The following is a 24,230-nucleotide window of genomic DNA, read 5'->3' as shown; positions in this document are numbered from 1 at the left end:
GTGACCTCTTTCTGCCCCTGTAAGACCAATAAGACACTTGAGCTATCAGTCACTATGTCTCCTATCCCTCACCACTCAATACCACAATCCCTGACTCCATGCCTTCCATCCTATACTGACCATGTATGTTCCAAAAACAGACACCATTTTCAGACCCCTGCTTCAAGGCTAACCCCCTCACACACAAATACACTCAGGCCCACAGTTGCTGCCAAATTACTCCAGTCACCTCTCTCCATCACAGGCCCTGCCCCTTCTCCATATACGTGCCACCTCAGCCAATAGGGGGTCTTGCAAGAGTGTGCCTCTAGGCAAGAGGCTTTGGGGTGTCTTTATAAAACCGTATGGAGATGAGCAACAGTTAGCACTTTCTGTCAGCCCAGGGAGGAGAGGAGGCGAAAGAGAGAGGGGAGAGAGAGAGCGAACGACTGGGGCTGTTGATTTTGTCCCAATTTCCACACTTTTAGAAAGTGTTGGTGGGTAACACATTTTTACACTCTCTGTCCTCTAACGGAAATAGACCTATTTTTTCCACTTCACGGTGGACTTTTCTGAGTTGGGATCTGATCTTTGGTTGTTTTTTTGCAAAGCCTCCCCTTGAGCTGAGAGGATGGAGAACGCTCACACACAGGAGCCAAGCGAGTGCCTGTCCTACTTTGGTGTCAGCGAGAACACGGGCCTCTCACCTGACCAGGTTAAAAGGAACTTGGCCAAGTTCGGCTATAACGGTGAGGGGCACATGAACTCATGGATGGATGGATGGAAGGATGGAAGGAAGGATGGATGAATAAATGGAAGGAAAAGGACCAAGAAGAACACAGTTTTTAGATAGAGAAAATTGTCCTATCAGACTTGTAGGCCAAGTAGACAAAAGATCAAAGTGGGCAGGCATAGAAAATATGGAATAATGGCAAAAAAAAAAAAATTAGAGAGAGTATGTGTTGAGTAATTATATCTTATTTACATTATTATCTGTGGAATACACATCCAAGCTAACATCTGTTTTCCAACCTATCATTTGTTTTATCCACTAATCTTTAGGCCTGGAAGTGTGGATGTCAAATTAATTGCAGATTTAAAAAAAAATAATAATAAGCTTTGTTGATGAAAGGTAGCAAAAAAAAAAAAAAGAAAGGGTGAGACATTAAGCTGTGATTCAATAAAAATAAGACCTCTATAAGGCAACTAAGACATCAATAAGTCATCTAGAGAAATCAGTGGCTATCATTAACCATGTGCATGAAGACTGCCGGACACTAAAGGGCAAAGCCTCATATTAAGCTGATATATATATACTGTATTGACTACAAATATTTAACCATAATAACTGTTCAAGACAATAATGAATATGACTATAATAATGTACACATTAATAATCTTTATTTTGCTTTGTTTCCTTTATCCCACCTCCTGGACTGAACTGACCAATCACAGAGCTGCCTGCTGAGGAAGGTGAATGTTTTTTCTCTCTCTTTCAGGTTTTGTCTGTGTTTACTCTGCTCCTTCTTGCAAGTAATTTTCAAAATTATTAGCTGATACACCGAGTAAGGAATAAAATATGATAAGGCACACTGTTACAGGAAAATAATCAATGTGATCAAAGAGAGGGGTCATTACCACTCTAAAGTTGATTATTATCCAATGACAGTGTTTTAATCCTCGTATACAACAGCAATTTGCCAATGATTTGCCAATGAATTTTTTATTTATTATAGAACAATGCATCATACAATTAAACATAAAATATAAATATGGATATATATATATACGTGGATATATAAATGGATATAAATGTATAAATGGCAAAACAAGTTAGTTCCCATTATTACTTATGTTATAGCAGCTATAAAGAGTCTGTTTTTATTCAAATTAATAAGCCGAAAATAGCAACAATTTTTATATCCATTTATTGCTAGGCTTAAATTATGTGGAGCATCTGCCACTTCACATTCCTGTGAATGAGCTGTTGCTATAGAAACGATACATTATTAATCTATTAGAACAACTGCATTAAATAAATCCGTGACTAGAACTGCATCCTGAACTACTGTCAGAGCTCCTGTGACAGAAAAATAATTGATACCATCTGACCAATCAGAATCAAGAATTTATCCACGTTGTGGTATAGCATAATACAATAAACACGTTAAATAAACATGCTACGAGATATGTTACCAGAATTTATGAGCATCAGTCTAAAAAAAATTGAATGGAATCGTCTAAGCTTTACAAACTCAACTACCTTGAGATTTAAATGTACTTTTATATGCAAGGTTCAGTAGTTCCAGTGTTCACGAAAAACACTGCATACATACTTTCTCACTTTCTCACAGGTAAATCAATCTGGGAGCTGGTAGTAGAGCAGTTTGAGGATTTGTTGGTCAGGATCCTGCTGCTAGCTGCCTGCATATCTTTTGTAAGTAAATCAAAATCACCTCTTTTTATAATAATTAAAAAAAAAAATCAATCAATCAATTAAGAAAATAACATTGATGTATTAGTGGGATGCATTTGAATTAAAAAACAACCTGCAGTCTTTCCCCCAGTTTTTTGTTTCCATAAATAGAATACAAACTACTTTTATCCATCCTTTACAGGACGTAAAGAAAGGGGCTATTGTTGCAAGTGAGGTGCCAAATGTGGGTGTGTAGCGCACTTAAAAGGAAGCAGGACTTCATACTGAGACACAGATAGGCATAGTTAACACTGATGTGAATGGCAGGGACACATTTGTCACATGCCCAAGCTCCCCTGTCCATCAAAATGTGTCCTCTTCACCCTTTAGCCCTGAGCAATGCATTGTGGGTAAACTGCAAGTTCAGAGGTGTGATGTATGGCAGAAGTGTTAGACTTCACAGGGGTATAGTTTCACACATGCTACATACTTTTTTTTTTAACAGATATTAGTGCTTGTAAAGCTTTTAACAATTATAAAGTTTTGCATTTTACACAGCGTGTTAAAGACAAACCAAATACAGTGTTTTTTCATTGTACAAGTCTCTATAGGGGTCTGTAGGATTTTGTGTCTACTTCTAAAGGATGGCTGGAGATCTATTCTTAAGTCAGCTAATGTAGCATAAATGGTACATTTTATTGTTTCCTGCTTTTGGTGTACTTAAATGTATTTTGCAATTTGTATATACCATATGTCTTACAATAATTACTGGCATAACTACAGTCTTAAGTTATAATGATCCTTTATGATGCCCTGTTTTGATGATATTGGTATAAATCTGGTATAAGATTGAGTTCCTGAAAAACTACTTAATACTTAAAACTACTTACATAAATCACATCTGTATTGTAACAAAATGGTCACCAATCAGAGTGATCAGATCATTCTCACACTTTCACTCTGCCACTTCTAATTGGGTTTAAAGTGTCATCATGGGGATGACTATGCAACACTAATTCTCCTCTGTGCCAGAACAGCTGTCATTATGGCCTTAAACGGCTGGGGAAAGAAAGATAGGAGGGGGAACGAGAGAGAGACTGAGGGGGAGAGAGAAAAAAGGAGATCATTATTTAAAGCCAGGCTGAGGAACAGAACCCATGTACAAAAGGTCAGGGATGGAAGATATGAGGATTACCTGGTAGAGAGACAGAGATAGAAACAAAAAAAGAGAGCAAAGGAGAGAAAGAATGTCAGAGAGCTGGTGTTAATGTGCCATAAAGCAAGTGCTGCGTGTGAGAGATTCAGGAGGAAGACACAATGAGCCGAGGCAGCTGTTCTCACACCATCTCTCCATCACAGAGAAACAGACAGAGAAAGAGGGGGAGGAATTAGAAGGGACTATGCGATGCAGGATATATTCATGGTGTGAAAAGAAGATGGAGCCAAGAAGATAATAAAGATATATGAATAATGATTGTGATACAATAGAGTATTCAGGACAGAATGTCTTCTCTCTCTCTCTCTCGTTCCTTTACTATGGTGGGGAAATAACACCGTACACTGTGACACAAACAGTCACACGCAGATTATTGCCGTTATGATGTTATTCTGAGGAGTTCTTCTCATTGCACCTCAGGTTCTGGCCTGGTTTGAGGAGGGTGAGGAAACTGTAACTGCCTTCGTCGAGCCTTTCGTTATTCTGCTCATCCTTATTGCCAATGCTGTGGTCGGAGTTTGGCAGGTGAGGTGACACAAACACACGCATACACACGTAAAGATGTTGGTTGGGTGACAGTAAGAGGACCTGGCAGGGTGGCAGTGATAGAAACTTAAATACATGCATCCAAAGTAATAAATGTTTATTGTGTTTTGATTCTTTTTGACCAGACCTATTGGCACTTTTTTTAAAACAAATAAGCAAAAATGGATGTTTAAAATAAATATTAATTAAATATGAATTCAAAATGATTCCAAATTTCCACTTAAACAACTCAGGAAAATACTTAAAGTTCTCATAAGGACATATTTCATAAAATTTCCTTTCAAAAACATGTGCCACAAATATTGGCATCCCTAAATAAAACTAAAATAAACGCAAAAATTGTCACTCTGTCAGTCCTTTAGTGTTTTAAATATGCTCTCAGTCTTCAGAGACTCTATTGTTCCCCAAGGTATGTATGTAGAAAAATTGGAAAAAACAAATGACGTAAGCAGTTAAAATACCACTAAGCACAATCAGGGTCGTAATAAAAAAAAAGAAGGTTCAAAAGTCTGGAACAGTAGAAAATTTGAGAGGACGCCCATCATCATTGTTCCAGCCAACAAGTGGGCCATAGTACCGTCTTGATCATTAGTGAAAAGAAAAAAACAATAATGGCATACACGAAAAAGCCCTCAAACACACTGTAAAATATCTCAGTGGATTATTTATTATTTTTCAGCATGACAATGTAGCCTTATCATCATGGTACAGAAGGCTGGTCAGATTTCAGCAAGGTCCATATGGAAACAGCAATGCTCATCTGGAAACTATGCATGTCAGGGACAGAAGAAGGGCTCTGAGCTGTAAAGAGAGGGGGTGGATTATAGGAACTGACTTTGGATGAATACTTCCTTCCTCAGGAGCGCAATGCTGAGAGTGCCATTGAGGCTCTGAAGGAGTATGAGCCAGAGATGGGCAAGGTGTACCGAGCTGACAGGAAGAGTGTGCAGAGGATCAAGGCCAGGGAGATCGTCCCTGGAGACATCGTGGAAGTGTCAGGTACACACACACACACACACATAACTCACTTCATCAAATAAAAACCTAAAATGGGAACCACCAACACAGATAACCAATATGGCCACCTACGATATTCATGTCCTTGAGGGAGTTAAACTATTCTTTTATGGTAATCAGAATAAGTGTATGTGTGTGTGCGTGTGTGTGTGTGTGTGTAAAAGAGAGTGAAAAGAAAGAAAGAGAGAGATAGAGAGAGGGAGAGGGAGGGAATAAAGGGATCAGAGAAGGTTAAGAGATCTCATCAAGAGCATAGTCAAAGAAAAGCTGGTGTATAAATATGGCCCAGCACCTGTCTTCCACTTGCCCCCATCTCAATCCCTCTCTCTCTCTCCCTTTATCCCTCTCTCCTTCTCTTTCATTTCCCACCTGTTCACTCTTCATCACTCCTTTCTCTCTGCGGTCAGCTGGTTTATGGCTTTTTGCAGACTCGTGTTTTTTTGGCTCTGTCTATACCTCTCATCAGGCTCAATATTTCCCAATAAAAAGATTTTTATCTTAAATAACTATGTAATTTGTACATATTAGAGATTATTATAGGATTATGATGCCATACATTATTTCTGAACCTCCAATCAGTTTCAACTGGAAAAAACTGAGAAATTCTCTTCCATTGTTGGTCTGATGAAGACCAAAAAAAAAAAAAAATCAGACCTAGAATAAAAAATCTCCGAAAAAAACTATAAACATTACCAAAAACGTTATATATTTTTATAATTATCTTTCATTATTTTAGGTAAAGCCTAGACAGTGAAAACATGTTGTTGTTATTGTTATTAGCAGTAGTAGTAGAAGTAGTAGTAGAAGTATTAGTAGTAGTAACATGTGTGTGTTTTCTCTTTCCTGCAGTTGGTGATAAAGTCCCCGCTGATATCAGAATCACTTCAATCAAATCCACAACTCTGCGTGTTGACCAGTCCATCCTTACTGGTACAGGCTCCTAGACATATAATATTAAAGACACTGACCATTATATATGGTTCAGTCAGACATTTATACATATAATGAAGTCAAATAAAATTATTAACCACCTATAAATACCCCTAACTGTCTGTCTCTTATAGGTGAGTCTGTGAGTGTGATTAAGCACACAGAGTCTGTGCCTGACCCCAGAGCTGTCAATCAGGACAAGAAGAACATGCTCTTCTCTGTGAGTTTCTCTTTCATTTATTTTATACTCTATCTCACATCATCCCTTTATCCATTTCTCTTTCAGAGTATGTAATTACTTTATCTGTTTATCAGTCTTCCTCTCAGAATATCGCTCTCTCAGTATAAGCAGCCTTCATCATCTATCCACACTTCTTCCTTTCTGTAGCCTACCATCTTTATCAGTTGTATATTAACTCACTCATTTCTGTCCATCCTGTACAGGGCACCAACATCGCTGCAGGAAAAGCCATCGGTGTAGTTGTGGCCACTGGCGTCTCCACCGAGATCGGAAAGATCCGTGACCAGATGGCAGCCACCGAGCAGGAGAAGACGCCACTGCAGCAGAAGCTGGACGAATTTGGAGAACAGCTCTCCAAGGTCATCTCGCTCATCTGTGTGGCCGTGTGGCTCATCAACATCGGCCACTTCAATGACCCCGTGCATGGTGGCTCCTGGATCCGTGGCGCCATTTACTATTTTAAAATCGCTGTGGCCCTGGCTGTGGCTGCCATCCCAGAGGGTGAGAGACTAATGACTATTACACCACAGCATACAGAATTCTTAATTCTGATTGGTTAGACAGTTCCAGCTCTAATAGAAGTGACAGCTACAAGGCAAATCACAGGTTTATATTAATGCACTTTTTCTAATACATTATTGTTTCTATAGTACCAGCTAATTCACAAGGACCTCACAAGACAACATATAATTGTTGATATCATGAAGTTCTCTGTTGAGAGATGTTTTTTTTTTAACATTTATGAAAGGAGTGTCCAGTGTCAGTGCTTTGAAATAGTAGATTTACCAACAGGAAAGTCTTCAGGACAGACGAGTTTGCTCTTTTAGGTTTCTCAGTAACAAGCTGCATTTTAACTTCAGAAGAGAGCTGTGCCTGGTGAGGGAACAACTATTTTCAGCTGCTATAATGTAATAGATAACAGGAATACATGTTCCACATCATTAAATGTAACTATAAACTGGCAAAAATTATGACATGTCTAATTTAAATGCTGGAAACTTACTATAGTTTAAGAGGAATAAAACGCATTGGGACGTGCTGTTAAAGGAAAAGAATCAACCGCAGGGAGGTAACAGTAGCTCTACTTCGCTTCGGGCTGCATGTAATCTTGTTTAGTGGATTCTTGTCTGTGTTCTTTGTGTGCATTTTGTTAATACATACCTTATCTGATTGGATGTTGGTAGGTCTTCCTGCTGTGATTACGACATGCTTGGCTCTGGGCACACGCCGTATGGCCAAGAAGAATGCCATTGTGCGATCTCTGCCTTCTGTGGAGACTCTGGGCTGTACCTCAGTCATCTGCTCCGACAAGACTGGTACTCTGACCACCAACCAGATGTGTGTGACCAAGGTGGGAAACAGATATGAGTACATAATTGCATACACACAGGTTAGGTTTGGTAAGGTTAGGTTTAGTCATGCCAGGCCTGGTTAAATTTAATTAAGTTTGATTAAGTTGAGTTTCATTAGAAAAAAAAAGAGTTTGTCATGGATTAATTGGACAGTTAATAGTTCTACCTGTCTAAAGGGGTTCTATTTGAGATGTTTCTGAAATAGAGATGCTTTGTTGTAAGGGTCTTTTTTAGGGACAAAACACAGAATCCTTAAATGGTGCTAAATGAAAACTTTGTGTCCCTAAAAGTATAGAATAGGTAGCTACTCAGGTAGTTTAGGTTCCACTAGGTTAGATCACACAACTCAAGAGTTCTGTATGCTTAACATTTCTACCTTTCCAAAGGAGTTCTACCTGAAACAGTTTCTGAAAGAAAAACACTTTCTTGTAAGGTTCTTGTAAGAAATTTTAATTGTTCCCACAGAAGGACAAGCCAAAAAATTCTTTAGGGTGCTAGATGAAAGAAATCTCTGTTATATTAGTTTTGGTTAGGTTGTGTTAGATTATCTTAGGCTCAGTTCTATTAGGTTCCTTTAGGTTAGATTCTGCTACACTCTTGGAATCTGAAAAAAATGGGTTCACAAATCTTTGTATTGTTAATGGTTCATGGTTTCTAACAAGGATCTGTTGGGTTCTATTGGGTTCTATTGGGTTAAGTTATACTCTTAAAAAAAGATTCTCTGTGGTTCTTTGGATAGTTAATGGTTCCTTTTCTGAAAGGAATATTTTTCTACATAGATGTATGGGTTTACATAGACGCTTTAAAGACATCCAATCCATTGGAGACAATCCATTGAGCCCTTTACTTGCTACATGGAACCTTTTTTTTTTTTTTACCAAAGAATGCAGGTTAGGCATGTTAACGTTTGGTTCTTGTGCCTCTGTTCAGTTAGACTCAGTTAATAGCATACTCCTGAGGGAATAAAGCTCTTAGTACAATGACCAGCTTATGTCTTCTATCAGGAACAAGACAGGAGTAGAATAATGCATAGATTTAAGGGATGCTCAGTATCTTGGGGCATCACATTAGTCCTTTGCAAGATGGTTTTGGTTGTTACAATGCACATGTTATGAATAGGAAGACCTATAATTTTGGAAATATCAGCTGTACTGCTTGTGGGTTGGTCGCTGTTGCTGGTTGGTAGCTTGGTAAAGAAACTGGTTTGGACATTATATTAAAATATGTTACACAGTGACACCAGGAGATGAGGGGTCAACATGAAGTGTTCCAAGTTTTAGATTACAGATAGATGTTGGCAGTGTTTATAGATATCAAATCAAATCAATTCAATTTAATTTCAATTCAGTTTTATCAGTTGTACTGTATGCTGATTAAAACTGATGTGATTGCCAAGAGTCCAAGATACATGAGGATCCACCACAGAAAGTCTTTTCAGTAATCGGAATAAGGTTCAGGGCAGAAAAATGAGACTTGGGTCAGTTATTTTGTTTTTGCAGATACACTGTGAGAAAACTGTTGTGTTGTGTCTTCTTTCAAATTTGTTACGTTAAAATATAATGCTAACAAAAGTGTCTATACTGTCTGTTTAGATGTTCATCATTGAGAAGGTGGAAGGGGACAATGTGACTCTTGACCAGTATGATATCTCTGGCTCAAAATACACTCCTGAAGGAGAAGTGTAAGTAGACCACAAATTACTGGGCAGCTATGAACAGAACAAAAAATATACACACATACTGAATATGGAGACATACTCACTTTCTGCAGAACTAAAGGTGTTCTTCCTGTGAAATGTGGCCAGTATGATGGGCTGGTTGAGCTGGCTACCATCTGTGCCCTGTGTAACGACTCCTCTCTGGATTATAATGAGGTCAGCACTTTCTCCCACACACTCACTTTCCTGCACACCTTTTCTTCATATTCTCATTAATGTTCATACGAAGTGATTTTATTGGTAAAGACAAAACTTTACCAATAAAATCACTTCATATAAACATTAATGAGAATGAGCTCCAGCTGTTTCTACTATAAAAATGTATTCTTTCTGTCTAATAGTCTAAGGGAATCTATGAGAAGGTGGGTGAAGCCACTGAGACTGCACTCTGCTGTCTGGTGGAAAAGATGAACGTGTTCAACACTGAGGTCCGTGGCCTGTCAAAGGTGGAGAGAGCCAATGCCTGTTGCACTGTAAGTATGTTTACTATATTATTTTATTATATTACTTCACCTCTTCATGGCTTATAACAAGTCCAAATAATCCACTAAGCCACAATTTTCAAAATTTCTCATTGTGTATGCCACAGTTTTTCTTTTACACCTGTCAAGATTTCTTAATCACATTTCAAAATTCTACAAAATTATTTTTAAAGAGGTTGATTGTATAAAACCCTTATCTTGCACTATTAGAAAAGGGTTACTCAAGGGTTCTTCAGAAAGCTCTAGCTTTCTAAAAAGGTTCTACTTTGTCTAATTGTTACTTCTGCCTTCTTCACTAGGTAATTAAGCAGCTGATGAAGAAAGAGTTCACACTGGAGTTCTCCCGTGACAGGAAGTCCATGTCTGTCTACTGCTCTCCAGCCAAGCCCTCCAAGGCGTCTCTTGGCAATAAGATGTTTGTCAAGGTTAATGCACCTTTCGACTGACATTTACAGTCAAAATATGAAGAAGAACCTTGCACTTAATGAACCTTCTCTTAACAAATCTTCATGCAGGGTGCTCCCGAAGGTGTGATTGACAGATGTGCATATGTGCGTGTGGGAACCACCCGCATACCCCTGACTGGCCCCGTGAAAGAAAAGATCATGGCTGTGATTAAGGAATGGGGAACTGGCCGTGACACCCTGCGCTGCCTGGCTCTGGCCACTCGAGACTCCCCTCTGAGGAAGGAGGAGATGAACCTGGAGGATTCCACCAAGTTTGCTGACTATGAGGTAAGTAGATGGATGGATGTGCAGTTTCTAACAAAAAAGGTGTAGAACCTGATGAATGCCACTGATAGAACATATACGTTTGTTATGACAAGACATAACAGAACTTTGATCTTCTGCTAGACTCTTTTCCATTTTTTTAGCACCTTAAAAGAGTCTTCAGTTTGTACCTCTGGGGGAACCTCTAAACGTTCTATACAGAAACCTACAAAGAGTTTCTTTTCAATATGATTTTAAGTAGAAACCCTATAGAAAGATAGAACCGTTCCAAAAACCCTTGAGAAACCCTTTTTTAAGAGTGTATTCTTAGAGGATGTTAAGATCCAAGCTCCACCAACTTCATCATGGTTTTCTGTGCTCCTCAGACTGATCTCACCTTTGTGGGCTGTGTTGGCATGCTGGATCCCCCTCGCAAAGAGGTCATGGGCTCCATCCAGCTGTGCAAGGCTGCTGGCATCCGGGTCATTATGATCACTGGTGAGAGTCATCACTTTCTATATATCAACTTCCTACTTCTTTTTAATCGATACCAGATCTTGCGCCAGATCTTCTGACAGTATTTCTCACTCTCTGACATATCCTGTTTCTCCTCCTTTCTTATCTCATTATCAACCCTATATAACTAAACACCTTTTCCTTCACTCACAGGTGATAACAAGGGCACTGCTGTGGCTATCTGCCGTCGCATCGGCATCTTCGAGGAGGATGAAGATGTCACTGGGCGTGCTTTCACAGGTCGTGAGTTTGATGACCTGCCCCTGGCACAACAGAGAGAAGCGGTGCGCAAGGCCTGCTGCTATGCCCGTGTCGAGCCTTCTCACAAGAGCAAGATTGTGGAATTCCTGCAGAGTTATGATGAGATCACGGCCATGGTGAGAGAGCTATAAAACTCTCTGTGCATCCTCAGCAGTAGACATTTACAAGGTTACAATTACACTATATGCTGCTTAAATAGAATTTAGCACATTTTGATTATAATATGCTAACAATATTTCCTCATTTATGGTATAGGCTTATATATAATCAGCTGTTAAAGAACCTGAGGATTTCTTGTCGAATGTCCATTGCTGCCTATTTCAGTAATAATTCAGTATGTTCAGCTTTTAAAAATACAATTTCAATGCCCTTCAACAGACTGGTGATGGTGTGAATGATGCCCCTGCCCTGAAGAAGGCAGAGATTGGTATTGCCATGGGCTCTGGCACAGCCGTTGCCAAGTCAGCCTCGGAGATGGTCCTGGCCGACGACAACTTCTCTTCTATCGTATCTGCTGTTGAGGAAGGCAGAGCCATCTACAACAACATGAAGCAGTTCATCCGCTACCTCATCTCCTCCAACGTGGGAGAGGTCGTCTGGTGAGTAACATTGCGATTTCATCTCTCACTCACTTGTTAACATGGAACTGTTCCTGTGTTATCCCACTTTCCTCATGATGACATCAGGCAATCTGAGTTCATGTTCAAAAACAACTTTCGTGATTTCTCAAGACTACATTCAAGGCAAGTTTTACCCTACTGGAACTATTATAAACTGCCCCTTTCTCTTTCTCTCTCAGTATCTTCCTGACTGCTGCTCTTGGTCTGCCTGAGGCCCTGATCCCAGTGCAGTTGCTGTGGGTGAATCTGGTCACTGATGGTCTTCCTGCTACTGCTCTGGGTTTTAACCCCCCTGACTTGGATATCATGGGAAAGGCTCCTCGATCTCCCAAAGAACCACTCATTTCTGGTTGGCTCTTCTTCAGATACCTGGCCATTGGAGGTATTTTAATGCAATTACCATTAATATACAGACAGATAATGGTTACCATGCCTCCAGCTTTGACCATACAATCGAATTTCTTCAAAACAGATCTGACATGCATCTGGCCTTTTCTTAATCTCAGCAACAAAATATCACATTGTTACAACCTCCCTGTTGCTAGTGCAGAACCTTAAACACTGAGCCTTCTATCTACAAGGAATGATATACTTCATTAACTTATCTTTGGGTGTCTCTGCTTCTCTTTCTGTTCTCCTTCAGGTTATGTTGGAGCTGCTACTGTGGCTGCTGCTGCATGGTGGTTCATTTACTCTGAGGATGGCCCAATGGTGACCTTCTACCAGCTCGTGAGTCCAGCCCCCGAATAACTACCACAGAGCCTCAAACAGTGTTTCCTAATCCTTAAATAACCCTTTACAGAGTTGTTTCTTTTGGTCCAAAATGCACATTTTAAACTCATTAACTGGAATGGTAATAAGTTCACATCTTAAATGATCAGTAAAGATAGGTAAATTTTACCTGGCTTTTTAATCGGATGGCCAACCCCAACAGTATTCACTGGATGGCTCTGTGTTCCTCAGTCCCACTTCATGCAGTGCACTGAAGAGAATGAAGACTTCGCCGACATCATATGTGAGGTGTTCGAGTCCTCTCCCCCGATGACAATGGCCCTGTCTGTGCTGGTCACCATTGAGATGTGCAACGCTCTCAACAGGTCAGACTGAAACAAACTCTTGATGCTTTGTTTTCTGACACCTTTACAAAACTGCTCAAATAGTCTTATTAATTTAACAGGAAATCATCTCACACAAAGTAGTAAAGCAGTATTGAGGAAGATATCAATGTCAGCACTGATATAACTGTCCTGAAAATTGAGTGCAAAAGTTTTCATCCCCATGGTAAATAGTTAAAAAAAAAAACTTGACGATAATACCACACTTTCAATTACACCAGTTGTGTGTAAATTTGCACCTAGTTTTAGTGATAGTGCCTAAGTCACAGCTTGCATACTATTAAAAATGACCCTAAAGAACTGTGAGTAATGATTCTCATTTCAAAGCAAAGAAAATACAAAGGCAAAGCCATTCATAAGCAAATCTAATAATAAACATATTCATATTGTAATTGAAGTGGGCGTGTTAGAGCAGGGAAAACACTACAATGTATTGGCAGAGAGTACTTCATGACTAGGGTTGGGAACCTGCGCTTTAATACCTTGGTATCTTGATGGTTTTCCAGTACTAGTAAACCGCATAACCTTTGTATGTGTGTGTAGCTTGTCAGAGAACCAATCCCTGCTGCGTATGCCTCCCTGGAGCAACCTCTGGCTGGTGGCTGCCATGTCCCTGTCCATGTCCCTGCACTTTATGATCATCTATGTCGATCCTCTGCCTGTGAGTCCCACTGCAATTCATTCCCCCCAAAGATACAATTTAACAAATATACTTCTATATTTCTAATCCTTTTCTTGATTGCACTACAGATGATTTTCAAGTTGACTCATCTGAATCTGGAGCAGTGGATCGTGGTGCTGAAGCTCTCTCTCCCCGTCATCCTCATCGATGAGGTGCTCAAGTACATCTCACGCACCTACTTGGAACGTAAGTGAACATGTACACTCCTTAACAGTCAATATAAATGAATAAAAACTGATTATACGGAACATTCATATTGTAAATGTTCAAGTTAGATTCTTGATTTGATCTGAAATTTTTTTAAAAACTGTTCATAGTTTAAAGGTTCTATAACAATTTCACTAATAAGACTAAATGTTAATAAATGCTCATTTACTACAATGCTCCCTTCCTACCTTTAAAATTGTGTTGCCCTGAATAAAACCTTTCCTCTTCCCTTTCCTGAAAGTCACCCACTGTTTCACCTCAACTACCTCACTTTCCTTCCTTACCTTCTCCTCTTATCTCCTTCACGATTTTATTCCAGCCTAATCCTGTTCCCTTCACAATTCCTGTAACAAATCAAGGTATCCCACAATCCTCCCTGTCCTTTTCTTAAACATAAGATCTGTCTTTGTGCTCCTGTGTGAAAAAAAAGACTGCTATGTGAGTAAGTATGTTAGTGTTGTGTGTTTTACTAATGCATTATTTCACTGTAGTGCACCAAATATTCAACATAGTGGTGTCACTGTCATAATATAGTCTGGCTGATGTGAACTTTGGAAATGGCAATTCCCAAAGTTTTGAATGAGAATGTGTTTGAATGAATATATGAGAAGAGAATGTGTTTGAATGAATATATGAATGGCTAAGGCTCCTAATACTAGATTTAGAGTTATGGATTATTTTCATTTGCATGGAGTATCAAAAGGCAATTCAGTTACTCAGAGCTTACATGAACATGGCTGACTAAAGTAGATGGTAATGGTCACTGGCTCTAAGCTAAACCTCCTCTACACTTGGTGTCTTATATGCCTGGCTTTTGCCTCTCCAGAGAAAGAAGAGAACCTGGTGTCTAAGAGATGGGACTAAGAGAAGAAAGCGGACAAGTTGATGAAATGAGAAAGAACTGGCTTTAAAGAATGAGCACAATTACCATCACAAAAGGAATTACAACAAACATTCAAGCAGCTAACAGTGAACAAGTCAACATACCTGAAAAAAGGAAGAAAAAAATTGAAAGAAAATGTATAAAACACACAATGTTCTGTGAATATCAATGTGATCTAAGTTTATGTATTTAAATAAATTAACATTATAACAACTAGTATTTTAAGGATTCTGTTCCTAAAAAATAAAAATATATTTCTTAATAAAGATATATATTTAAAAAGATTCTTTGGCTCTGTTCTGTGTCTCCTAAAGTGGTTAAATGCTATTGCATGAAATTAAGAAAAAAGCTAATGTTTCATGAACTCCTACAGTGTTCGTTTGTGTCTAACCATATTTACATAAATACTGTACGTGTAAATTCAATGCAGGGGATTTTGGTGTGCTAAAAGCTGAATGCTCATATTGTATAAACACAGCAGAGTGCAAAGGTTTTTGGGTGCAAAATAGAAAAATGTATTTCACAGTATATATATAAAAAAAACTACAAGTAGTTAAAAAGGGCCAAAAGCAAGAAAGTCAAAATTTTGACAGAGCTATAATATATCATATATCTGTCAAGATAAATACGCAAAATAGGCCAAGCAATCTGACAGAATAAGAAGAAATGTCAGGAAAAAATGCTTGGAATATTACAACTTTTGGAGCAAAAAGCAAATGGTGGGTAAACAAATTATTAGAAAATATTTATATCATATTTAAAAAGAAAGAGGTGAAAACATTTAAGCTATTTATTTTGTTAACATACAACATTTTGAAGGAACATCTGTGAAACATAACACACTAAATGTTTTGGACTTAACTGTATATTTCCAGCATGTTCTCATTTATATACTGTATAAAGACGACACACATGCTGAAATTAAAGGTGAGAGAGTGTGAAAGATAAATGTAGACAATCCAACATTCCTCTTTTGGGCAAAAGGGGGTTTTAATAAAACACTTCCAAATGGAACACAAAACCAAACAGAAAATGCTCACTGTGAAGTGAAATGTTAATTTACAGTTGTATGATGTATAAAGCCGATAATGGCACACAACATAATAAATATTATCACGCTACTGAAGGCATGATCAATGCACTCATAAGACTGGTGTCTTGGACCCAGATTAAGCCTAGTGTTAGTTTATTTTACATGGAGTCATAAGATAACACAGGGTCACAGTCTAGGAAAGTTCATATACAAAGATATTATTGTTCCCTGCAATAAAACATGCCTGAGGAGGTCACTGGTGTCTTACTTTGGGCAGTCTTACACGGTGAAATGCCCATGTTGACCTATTAGCATTAACGTACAACACAAAGTTGTATCAGATTTACTCTTTCCCCTACAGCACACTGCTGTAAAAATAACTGTATTTGTAGGATGAGTTGACATGTCGTTATGGAAGTCATAACTGGAAATTTCATTGCATACTTGCAGGTCAAACTGACATATGTATATGTTAGAATCTTGTGCACCATTACTGACTTCAATGCAGGTCTGCTCATGAAAAATTGCATTATTGCTCTTTTTGCAGAATCAAGTGGTTTCAAATAAAGTGTGCCACTTTTAGGAGGATTTAAAGTTTCTGATAATTTGGCTGGTGACTGAAACTTACATATATATATAAAAGAGTATGTGTATATAAGGTTTAGCAGGAATTATCATGGATACTGGCCAAGTGATACTCACCCTCCAATTTATTGTACAGTTACTATAAGTGAGTTGATGTCTGGTTAGTGGACACAGTGTCAAAGACTTGTTAAGTTCATCAGCTGTTAGCTCTAAATCACTGAGCTTCAACCCATACTGTAAAATGTTTCAGTTAGTAAGTTGTGTGAGAGAACAACGTCCACTGAAACAGTAAAATAAGCTGGTTTCCTAAATTTACCACAGTTAATAATTGGTAGTTTGCTAGATTCTTAATTTGCTAGACTCTGAGCTTGATCCTGGTTCATTTCTGTGGCTATAACATAAAGCAGTCCTTTTCACTTTGGTCCAGAGAAAGGGTGATAATGTCCTACTGGCTCATGTGGCACTGCTGAGCTGGTCACTCTCTTCTTCAAGTTGTTCTCCAAGGATGAGCCTGACTTGGTCCAGAGATTCTGCCTGACGAATCTGCTCCATCTTCACCTGAAAAGATTACAGCAGTTTACGGTACATGCTTAGGTGGAAAACTGCTAACCTTTGTAGGCAGAATATTCATTGGTTCAAACAGCCAATAGATAGAGCCCCTAGCTAGTGACAATCCATGGAGTGCTCCCTGCTAGCTCGATCACTTGTACACTAAAGGTATGAACTTGGAATAGGTGCGTAGGGCATAGGGTGCTATTTTGGACAGGGCCTTACATTAGCTTGTTAGCTAGCTAGGTAAACTGCTGGCTAGTTAGTGTTAGATGGATACATTCTTAATAACTTGCGTGTTTGTTTTTAATAGCCCAGAAAGCTACCTAAGTTCAAAAGGTTTATAAACCATAAACTATTAATTGCTAGCTTGTTAGCAAAGCAAAATAGAACAGGATTCATCAGGCTGCTCATGTTTCAGCTTTAAATAAAAGCACTGATATTAAAAAGAACCTGCATGTGAACATCTGGCCAAATGTTAGGTCTGTGTACCTGTAGCGACTGCGAGAGCTGCACAAAGTCCCTCTGTACAGCCTGGCTGGTGTCCAACTGACTGCGCAGACTGATCACCTGACTGCGCAGCTCTAAACACTGATCCTGCAGCACCGTCTGAGAGAGACAAAAGAGAAAGACAATTTGCGAGAGCCAAATCAAGAGGCTTCATTAAGCGCAACAACAGCAGCAAGAAGATTATTTACACTAACATACACATATGTAAGTCTCCAAAAAAGAAAAAATTAGCAAAATTTGGTCAGAATGGGAGGATGAGACATCCAAAAGTAATCCAAAAGTTGTTGGAAGGATTTGGGGAAAATTAATTCATTATTAATTATATTGCTGCAGTTTTCTATATACCTTTTCTATATACCGGTTTTCCTAATCTGATTTTCCAAATATTTAGGATATAATTTTTTTGATAACATTGTGCTTTTAAACTTTTAAACCGTGATTTCAAACTTTTGAATTGGAGTGTATGTTCTGAGAGAGCAGGTGAGTGGAGAGGCGGTAGAGATACAATCACATATTCCACATGCAAATACACACGAAAGCCAGCTCCTAATACCTTCTCATGGTTCTGGGTCTTGCCGTCTCTCTGGAGATGTGACAGTGCCACCCGGAGGCCTTGCAGCTCAGTGCGACATTCCTGCAGCTCGCCCTCCAGCTACAAAATCACAGAAACACGCACACACACGCGCACACACACACACGCACATGATGAAGATAAAAATAAACCTCTTCATGATAAACCTCGTCATTTCCTTATTTTTATTTTAATACACTGAAATACACTGGAATAAATCATGCATACAAGTACATGTTTGTTTTTCATTAGCATAATATTGGTCTATAATTTTAGTTAAATTGATCTCAATCTCTAACAATGACACAAGTTCAGCAGTTTGTTTTGATGCTGCAAGACATATCATGACATGATTATATGAAGTAGTAAAATGTGAATGTCCTAATTTTGTCCATCTTATGCAGCCCTACCGTGGTGCTCGGTCTTTGTAATACACTCAGACACACCTTTTCTTTCTCGCTTTGGATGCGGTCGGTCTCTGTTTTAAGGCTGGAGAGCTGGACTGAGGAATACAAACACACATATGCATCATATATGCACCACCTCATGCTGTTCTTTGTGAAACAGCCACTGTTTATTCTGTAAGTGTACGGCAAAATTTTAAAGATGCACTCGACTCACCCTCCAGGACCTCTGAAGGAGCAGAGAAAGAGCAACAAGTTATTATAAGCACCAGTTAAACATACAGCAGGAAAAAGAGCACTCAATAAGCAGAAGGCATGAGAAACAAATAAACATACTAACCGCTCTCTTCCGTTCTCATCTCCAGCTGTTCCCTCAAGTTCACAATTTCAATACGCAGCCTCTCTTCCGTGTGTGCTCCCTACACAGACACAGGCTGAGTAAATTCATCTCACACCCACACACATACACTGAGCATATATATAAGAAATGTGTTACCTGAAGAGTAAACAGCTCTGGGTGTTCAGCTCCGGCTGTGTTCTCTTCCATCTCTCCCCCTTTCAACCTGGACAGCTCACTACATACTCTCCTCTGAGACAGAGACAGCTCTTTCTGCACACGAAAGGAGAAGTTTCACCATATAAAACCCCCAGCCGCATAAGCATAAATGCAGAAACATGCGAGACTTTTCATAAGTTACTCTGGATAAAATGACTAAATGTAAATGTACATCTTTCATCATCAATTTGTCCAAAAGGAACATTTTGCTCACTGTTTCTTCCATCCTTACTCACCAATCTGCTCTGTACAGCGCTCTGTGATTGGCTGAAAGATTTCTGCAGCTCTTGGAGGAGGGTCTCAGAGGTCTGCACCTGGGACTGGAGCACTGCCACCTGTGTTTCACACACACACACACACACACATCTTATTGACAAGGTAGGACTACTCCTCCCTGATTCTGAGCAGAACCTTGATTTTAGGCCACAGCTGAGGTCTGAGTTCAGATTTTTTTTTTGTATCAGCCACAATATCCAAGTGTGCATAATACAAATGCAAATAATACAAATGCAGGCCATGCTAACTACAGGAGAATACATGAAACCTTGCACAGTACTACCAGGTAGTGATGTGTGGTTCATGAATGAGTCGAATCTTTGAGCTGACTCATTTAGGTGAACACGTGAGTGTAATTTCTAATGTAGGAAAAATGTAATGGTCTCAAAACAATCTTAAGGGCTTATAATTACATAAAAGACATAATAAGAAATAATAACATATTAAATCTATATATGACAATCATTATACACTGTATTCAGCTTTTAAATGTGGCTGTCCTATGACTTTTAATCCAGAAACTTATTCTGGAGAGTCAACGTTTCTCTCAAAAGTCATATGAGAGTTAACGTTTCTCTACCTGTTTCTGGGTTTCTGTTGTCTGAGTGTCCAGCTCCTTCTCAAGTTGTGCCTTCTGCTCTCTCAATTGGGTCAATTCTTCCTGAAGCTCTGCCACCTGATAATCACAGTAACACAGTGAGCAGCTAAAAGTGAACCACATCTGCACAGTGACCACATATTATATACGGTAGTTACCAGATATTAGTAACAACAAATCTACGAAAGGTTCAAGCTCCATACTGAAAGGAAGCTACAGAAGCAGAAAATAATGTCTGAGCAATAATCAATATTAATCCTCATATTTACTCAACACTTCTTGTATTTACTAAAACACAGTATCTTATAGACTTACTACTGCAACACAGAGCTGCATAGCTATAAGTGTTGAGCAAACAGTAAAGACTGTTAATTTCTGTGGACATAACAGACAAACTCATTCTGAGAAAGAAACACCCAACACTTCCCTGTATTTGCTGCTGAACAGGCAGGCGCTTGTGAAATGCAACCACAGCACCACTGACCTAGTATCAGACTGATGATGGCCTGAAAATCTGGATTGCCATCAGACCAAATTTGACATGAATACAGCCACCCTATTTTCCAAAACAGCATGTCCGGAAGTGTTTTATTCTTCTTACACGACAGCAATTTACCACTTATTTACTAAAGACATCCCACCTTTTAATCAATTTATTCGAAACAATTTAGTTCCTGTTACCATTTATGTTATAACAGCTACAGTCATTCCCACACCAGGTTCTCTTTTTTCACTCTCTCAGAGTTAATAAGGCAAAAAACATGCAGTTTGTCATGGTATGTTAAAGTCTGATCATTCCAACCTCAAAACTAGCATCGGAATATTGGTTGACCCCCTTCTAAGCCCATGCTGCGTATTTAAATCAGAATCAACTGCTGCTTATAACATGACTATGGTTAATATACAAATACTGCTACGTATAAGTTGTACTGGAGAATGCTTTAAAGTATCTAAACATTATTGTTCACGATTCAACAACTAATTCTAAACTAAAAAAGCTGCTGTACTGACTTGTGCTTGGAGTCCATCCCAGTCTGTGTGTGTGACCAGCCGGTGGCCTGGTGGCGGCAGGTAGATAGCTTCAGGCACCAGTGTTCCTGTTGAAACCAGGGAAGCAGTGTCATCCTGAGGGGGCGCGCGCCGGGGCAGGGACGGGGTATCCAGAGAGAAGCAGGACAGAGAGGAGGTGTCACACTGCTGTGTGTAGAATCCCTCCATGTGGAGCCCTGTCCTCTCTGCGTCAGAGAGCTCGGCCAGCAGCTCCTGAGGGTCACCGTCACCTGCCGCACCCTCAGGAGACTCGTTCTTCAACCTCTCGCTAGGTGGAGATGCACTCTCTATCCTTCCTTTCTTTCTGCTGTCCTACAGTTGAAAAGGGTTCGAGTAAAGAAAATAGAGAGACCGTAGGGTTACATAAACTGCTGGCAGCACAAAGTTGTATTGGAAGCAAAAGTGACAGAATGAACGAAATAGGGAAGTGATCTTTCATGTTTTGCATTAAAGAAGTACACTAGCGTTTTTCAATCTATATTATGTCTTCATTTGTTGCATATGTGTGATAAACACAACACGAACTGCCACAAAGAAGAATTTCAACATGTACTGAGGAAGAACAGAAAACTACTCAACTCGCACTGTGTATGGTAATCTAACAGCAGTTGTTGATAAATATACATGCAAAAAAAAAAAAAACATTTTTGTGAAACACCAATCTTTATGGATTCTTGAGTGAAAGGTATTTGGAAATATAGTTCTAAATATGTATAATTCATCCTAATGGTAATGGTTCTAGCTTTTAATTTGTGTTGTACAGAATTTTAAACATCTATTGATGCAAAAAACTTACACTTGCATTATTAATAAGGTTCAAGTAAAGAGGCTTTTGTTCTTTTCTCTAGTACAGCTAAACAGATTGAAATTACTGCTCTTGGAAATTGCACATACACTACAGATGCAGATCATGCAGACAAATGCTGGAGTATTCCTTTAAAGTGAGACTGTACTTTTAAGAATTTCCCTTCCACGTCATGCCCTGCTCACACAAACTAAGAATAAACTCCCACACACACCCTGTTTTCAGGACTGAACCCTGCTCTCCTCCACTGGGCACGCTCTGATTGTAGGGCAGATATTCTGGCTTCATACTGAGAGGCTGTTTCTGAAAAAGGAAGGGAGAAAACAAAAATCAAAGAGAGCAAAAGCAGCTATTTTGTGCTTATTTGAACAGCTAGTGTGATCAGCATGGCCATAATGAAATGGCATAAAATCTGCTGAAAGTTCTCTTTCACTTTCTCTTCTGCTCCGCACCTCTCAGGGCCTCGTGGAGTGACTGTATCTCCTGGTCACACTGTCTCTGCAGGTCCTGTAGCTCCTCCTGTTTGCTCAGCTCGCAGATCTTCGCCACTCCCTGCCAGTGCTCCAACTGCGCTCGGCACTCGACCAGCTGGAGCTGTATGTTCACCTCATCTTCAGGCAATGCTGATGAGAAAACAAGAAAGAGACAAGGTCGCAGACTGACCCTGCCCATGTACCTCCCTTACACCTTTCAAATGCATTATAAACATGTTGGACACGTGGGATTAAACACTATCCAAGCAGGCAAGCGCAAGTGTTTTAGGTGTAGATCACTGCCTGCTGATTAAGATTACTGTAGATCTCCAAGGATCAGATTAAGGCAAAATGACTCACAATGTCTCTGCCTTTGTCTTTTATATACAATTATACAACACTATAATAATTGGATTAAAGCAGATTTGGTCTGGTTGATTTAATCTAAGATGGCATGCCAGTGAAAGACTCGTCAAAACCACCTGTTGATCACAGAAAAACAACTTTTCTAGATGCTAAACAACATGTTAAACCTGTTTATAGCTCACAATGTGTTAATTAGCATAATATGGCGTGATATATAGCTTTCCAGCTGAATAATGTTACAGCTGTCAAAGGAAATATTTCTGCCATTTGGCAGCAATTACAGCGACAACTGCTTGTCATGGCGCAAATATCACAATAAAATGAGTTACATTTGAATAATACATTACTGAAAAAGACGACAAAGTAACTTTGTCGACAACAAGCGCCTTGTTTGCTAGTTGGCTAACGTCTAAGGGTAGTTTACATACCACCAGACAGGCTGTCCTCTTTACTCGTCACCTCCATTCTCTAAAACTCTTTAAACACGACACTTCCTGTCCTTTTCTGCATTATTATCCGTCTACAAGCATTTACTCCCGCTGCCTGTTGATGCTTAGAGTTCAGCTGAAAACGCATAAAACGAGAAGAAACGTCCACAACTGCAAGTGTTCAGGAAACAACTTTCCCCGGTTTAACCCTGCGGAAGTAGCGTCATCATCCTTCCTGCAGGCTCGAGCTCGCAGGGAAGATGAGGAAGGGAATGAGCTAAACACAAGGAGGGCTAATTCCTGTTCACTTAGCTAGCTAGGTTATTTCTCAGCATGTTATCTCACAATATAGACTAAGAAAAGCTGCACTAGCGCCAAAAAACTAATCTAATCTGTATAAATATTAACAGTTTACCACTGCAGGGTCATTCAAACCTTGTGTATAGTACACACACACACACACACACACACACACACACACACGCATTAAGTACTTGCTATTTGGGTGATTTCAAAAAAAAAAAAAAAAAAATTCCATGTAATATAACTTATATGTAATATGGTCGAAATTAAATATAGAAAGAGAACATTATTACACTACTCCCAATCACAGTATTCTTAGAAAACAATGAAGCAACCCAATTTATCTACAAGTTCAGGAAGATGGCAGTCACAATGTGTAGATCTGGCAGCAGCTTGTATGGAAGAATTTTCCTGTTATCTATATCCATATCATTTGTCAATCAGTATTATGTCAGTCAGTATCTATGCAACAGTATTGAAAAGTGACCTTAAATCACCTCATGTATTCAAGCAAGTACTTAACTTTCAGAGCTTCACTTATATACTACACTGTACCATTTCTAGTACATATAGAAGGGTGACTTTATGCCTATGATCCTACAAGGATACTCCTGTGAGAATAAACTGATGTGACCTTGTAGGTGGTGTTTTTTAAGAAGAAGGACAGTGTTTGAAAGCTAATGTTGTTTTTAAAAAATAAACTGACTGAACTCTTGCCACGGTTAAAACTAAGATAAGGGGACAGTGAAATAATTGGGGCGAGAGGCAGGTGTGTGATTAAAAGAAAAAAGAGAAAACTCCATCCGATGAGATCATTGTCTTAGAATTGTATA

The 24,230-nt window shown here is 39.2% G+C and overlaps 2 protein-coding genes across 4 annotated transcripts; one reads left to right on the top strand and one right to left on the bottom strand.

Annotated features, from left to right (window-relative positions):
• The first annotated feature begins 325 nt into the window (after positions 1-325).
• Positions 326-15,174, top strand: atp2a1 (ATPase sarcoplasmic/endoplasmic reticulum Ca2+ transporting 1). 3 transcript variants are annotated; one of them, XM_053239325.1, is made up of 25 exons: positions 326-476; positions 591-728; positions 1,435-1,452; positions 2,334-2,416; positions 4,032-4,136; positions 5,018-5,156; positions 6,024-6,104; positions 6,239-6,324; positions 6,549-6,846; positions 7,530-7,696; positions 9,290-9,378; positions 9,468-9,570; positions 9,756-9,887; positions 10,196-10,321; positions 10,412-10,630; positions 10,993-11,104; positions 11,276-11,499; positions 11,762-11,982; positions 12,183-12,385; positions 12,647-12,732; positions 12,967-13,100; positions 13,662-13,779; positions 13,869-13,986; positions 14,327-14,366; positions 14,834-15,174. In XM_053239325.1, the coding sequence occupies exons 2-24, from the start codon at positions 611-613 to the stop codon at positions 14,329-14,331; spliced, it is 2,985 nt and encodes a 994-aa protein (XP_053095300.1). In that variant the 5' UTR covers positions 326-476; positions 591-610; the 3' UTR covers positions 14,332-14,366; positions 14,834-15,174. The 3 variants fall into 3 exon arrangements, with proteins under 3 accessions (XP_053095300.1, XP_026772319.3, XP_053095299.1); XM_026916518.3 differs by lacking the exon at positions 14,327-14,366; XM_053239324.1 differs by lacking the exon at positions 14,327-14,366 and having other exon boundaries at positions 360-728.
• rabep2 (rabaptin, RAB GTPase binding effector protein 2) lies at positions 14,894-23,330 on the bottom strand. The gene is made up of 13 exons (XM_026916520.3): positions 23,095-23,330; positions 22,280-22,450; positions 22,042-22,130; positions 20,984-21,334; positions 19,955-20,050; positions 19,335-19,433; positions 19,039-19,152; positions 18,883-18,961; positions 18,760-18,771; positions 18,585-18,640; positions 18,121-18,219; positions 17,550-17,666; positions 14,894-17,066 (listed from the first exon to the last, which is right to left on the bottom strand). The coding sequence occupies exons 1-13, from the start codon at positions 23,129-23,131 to the stop codon at positions 16,962-16,964; spliced, it is 1,425 nt and encodes a 474-aa protein (XP_026772321.1). The 5' UTR covers positions 23,132-23,330; the 3' UTR covers positions 14,894-16,961.
• Positions 23,331-24,230: the final 900 nt, after the last annotated feature.

The sequence above is a fragment of the Pangasianodon hypophthalmus genome, chromosome 13, assembly GCF_027358585.1.
Source record: "Pangasianodon hypophthalmus isolate fPanHyp1 chromosome 13, fPanHyp1.pri, whole genome shotgun sequence".
Taxonomy (NCBI): Eukaryota; Metazoa; Chordata; class Actinopteri; order Siluriformes; family Pangasiidae; genus Pangasianodon; species Pangasianodon hypophthalmus.
This window is presented reverse-complemented; position numbering and strand designations above follow the sequence as displayed.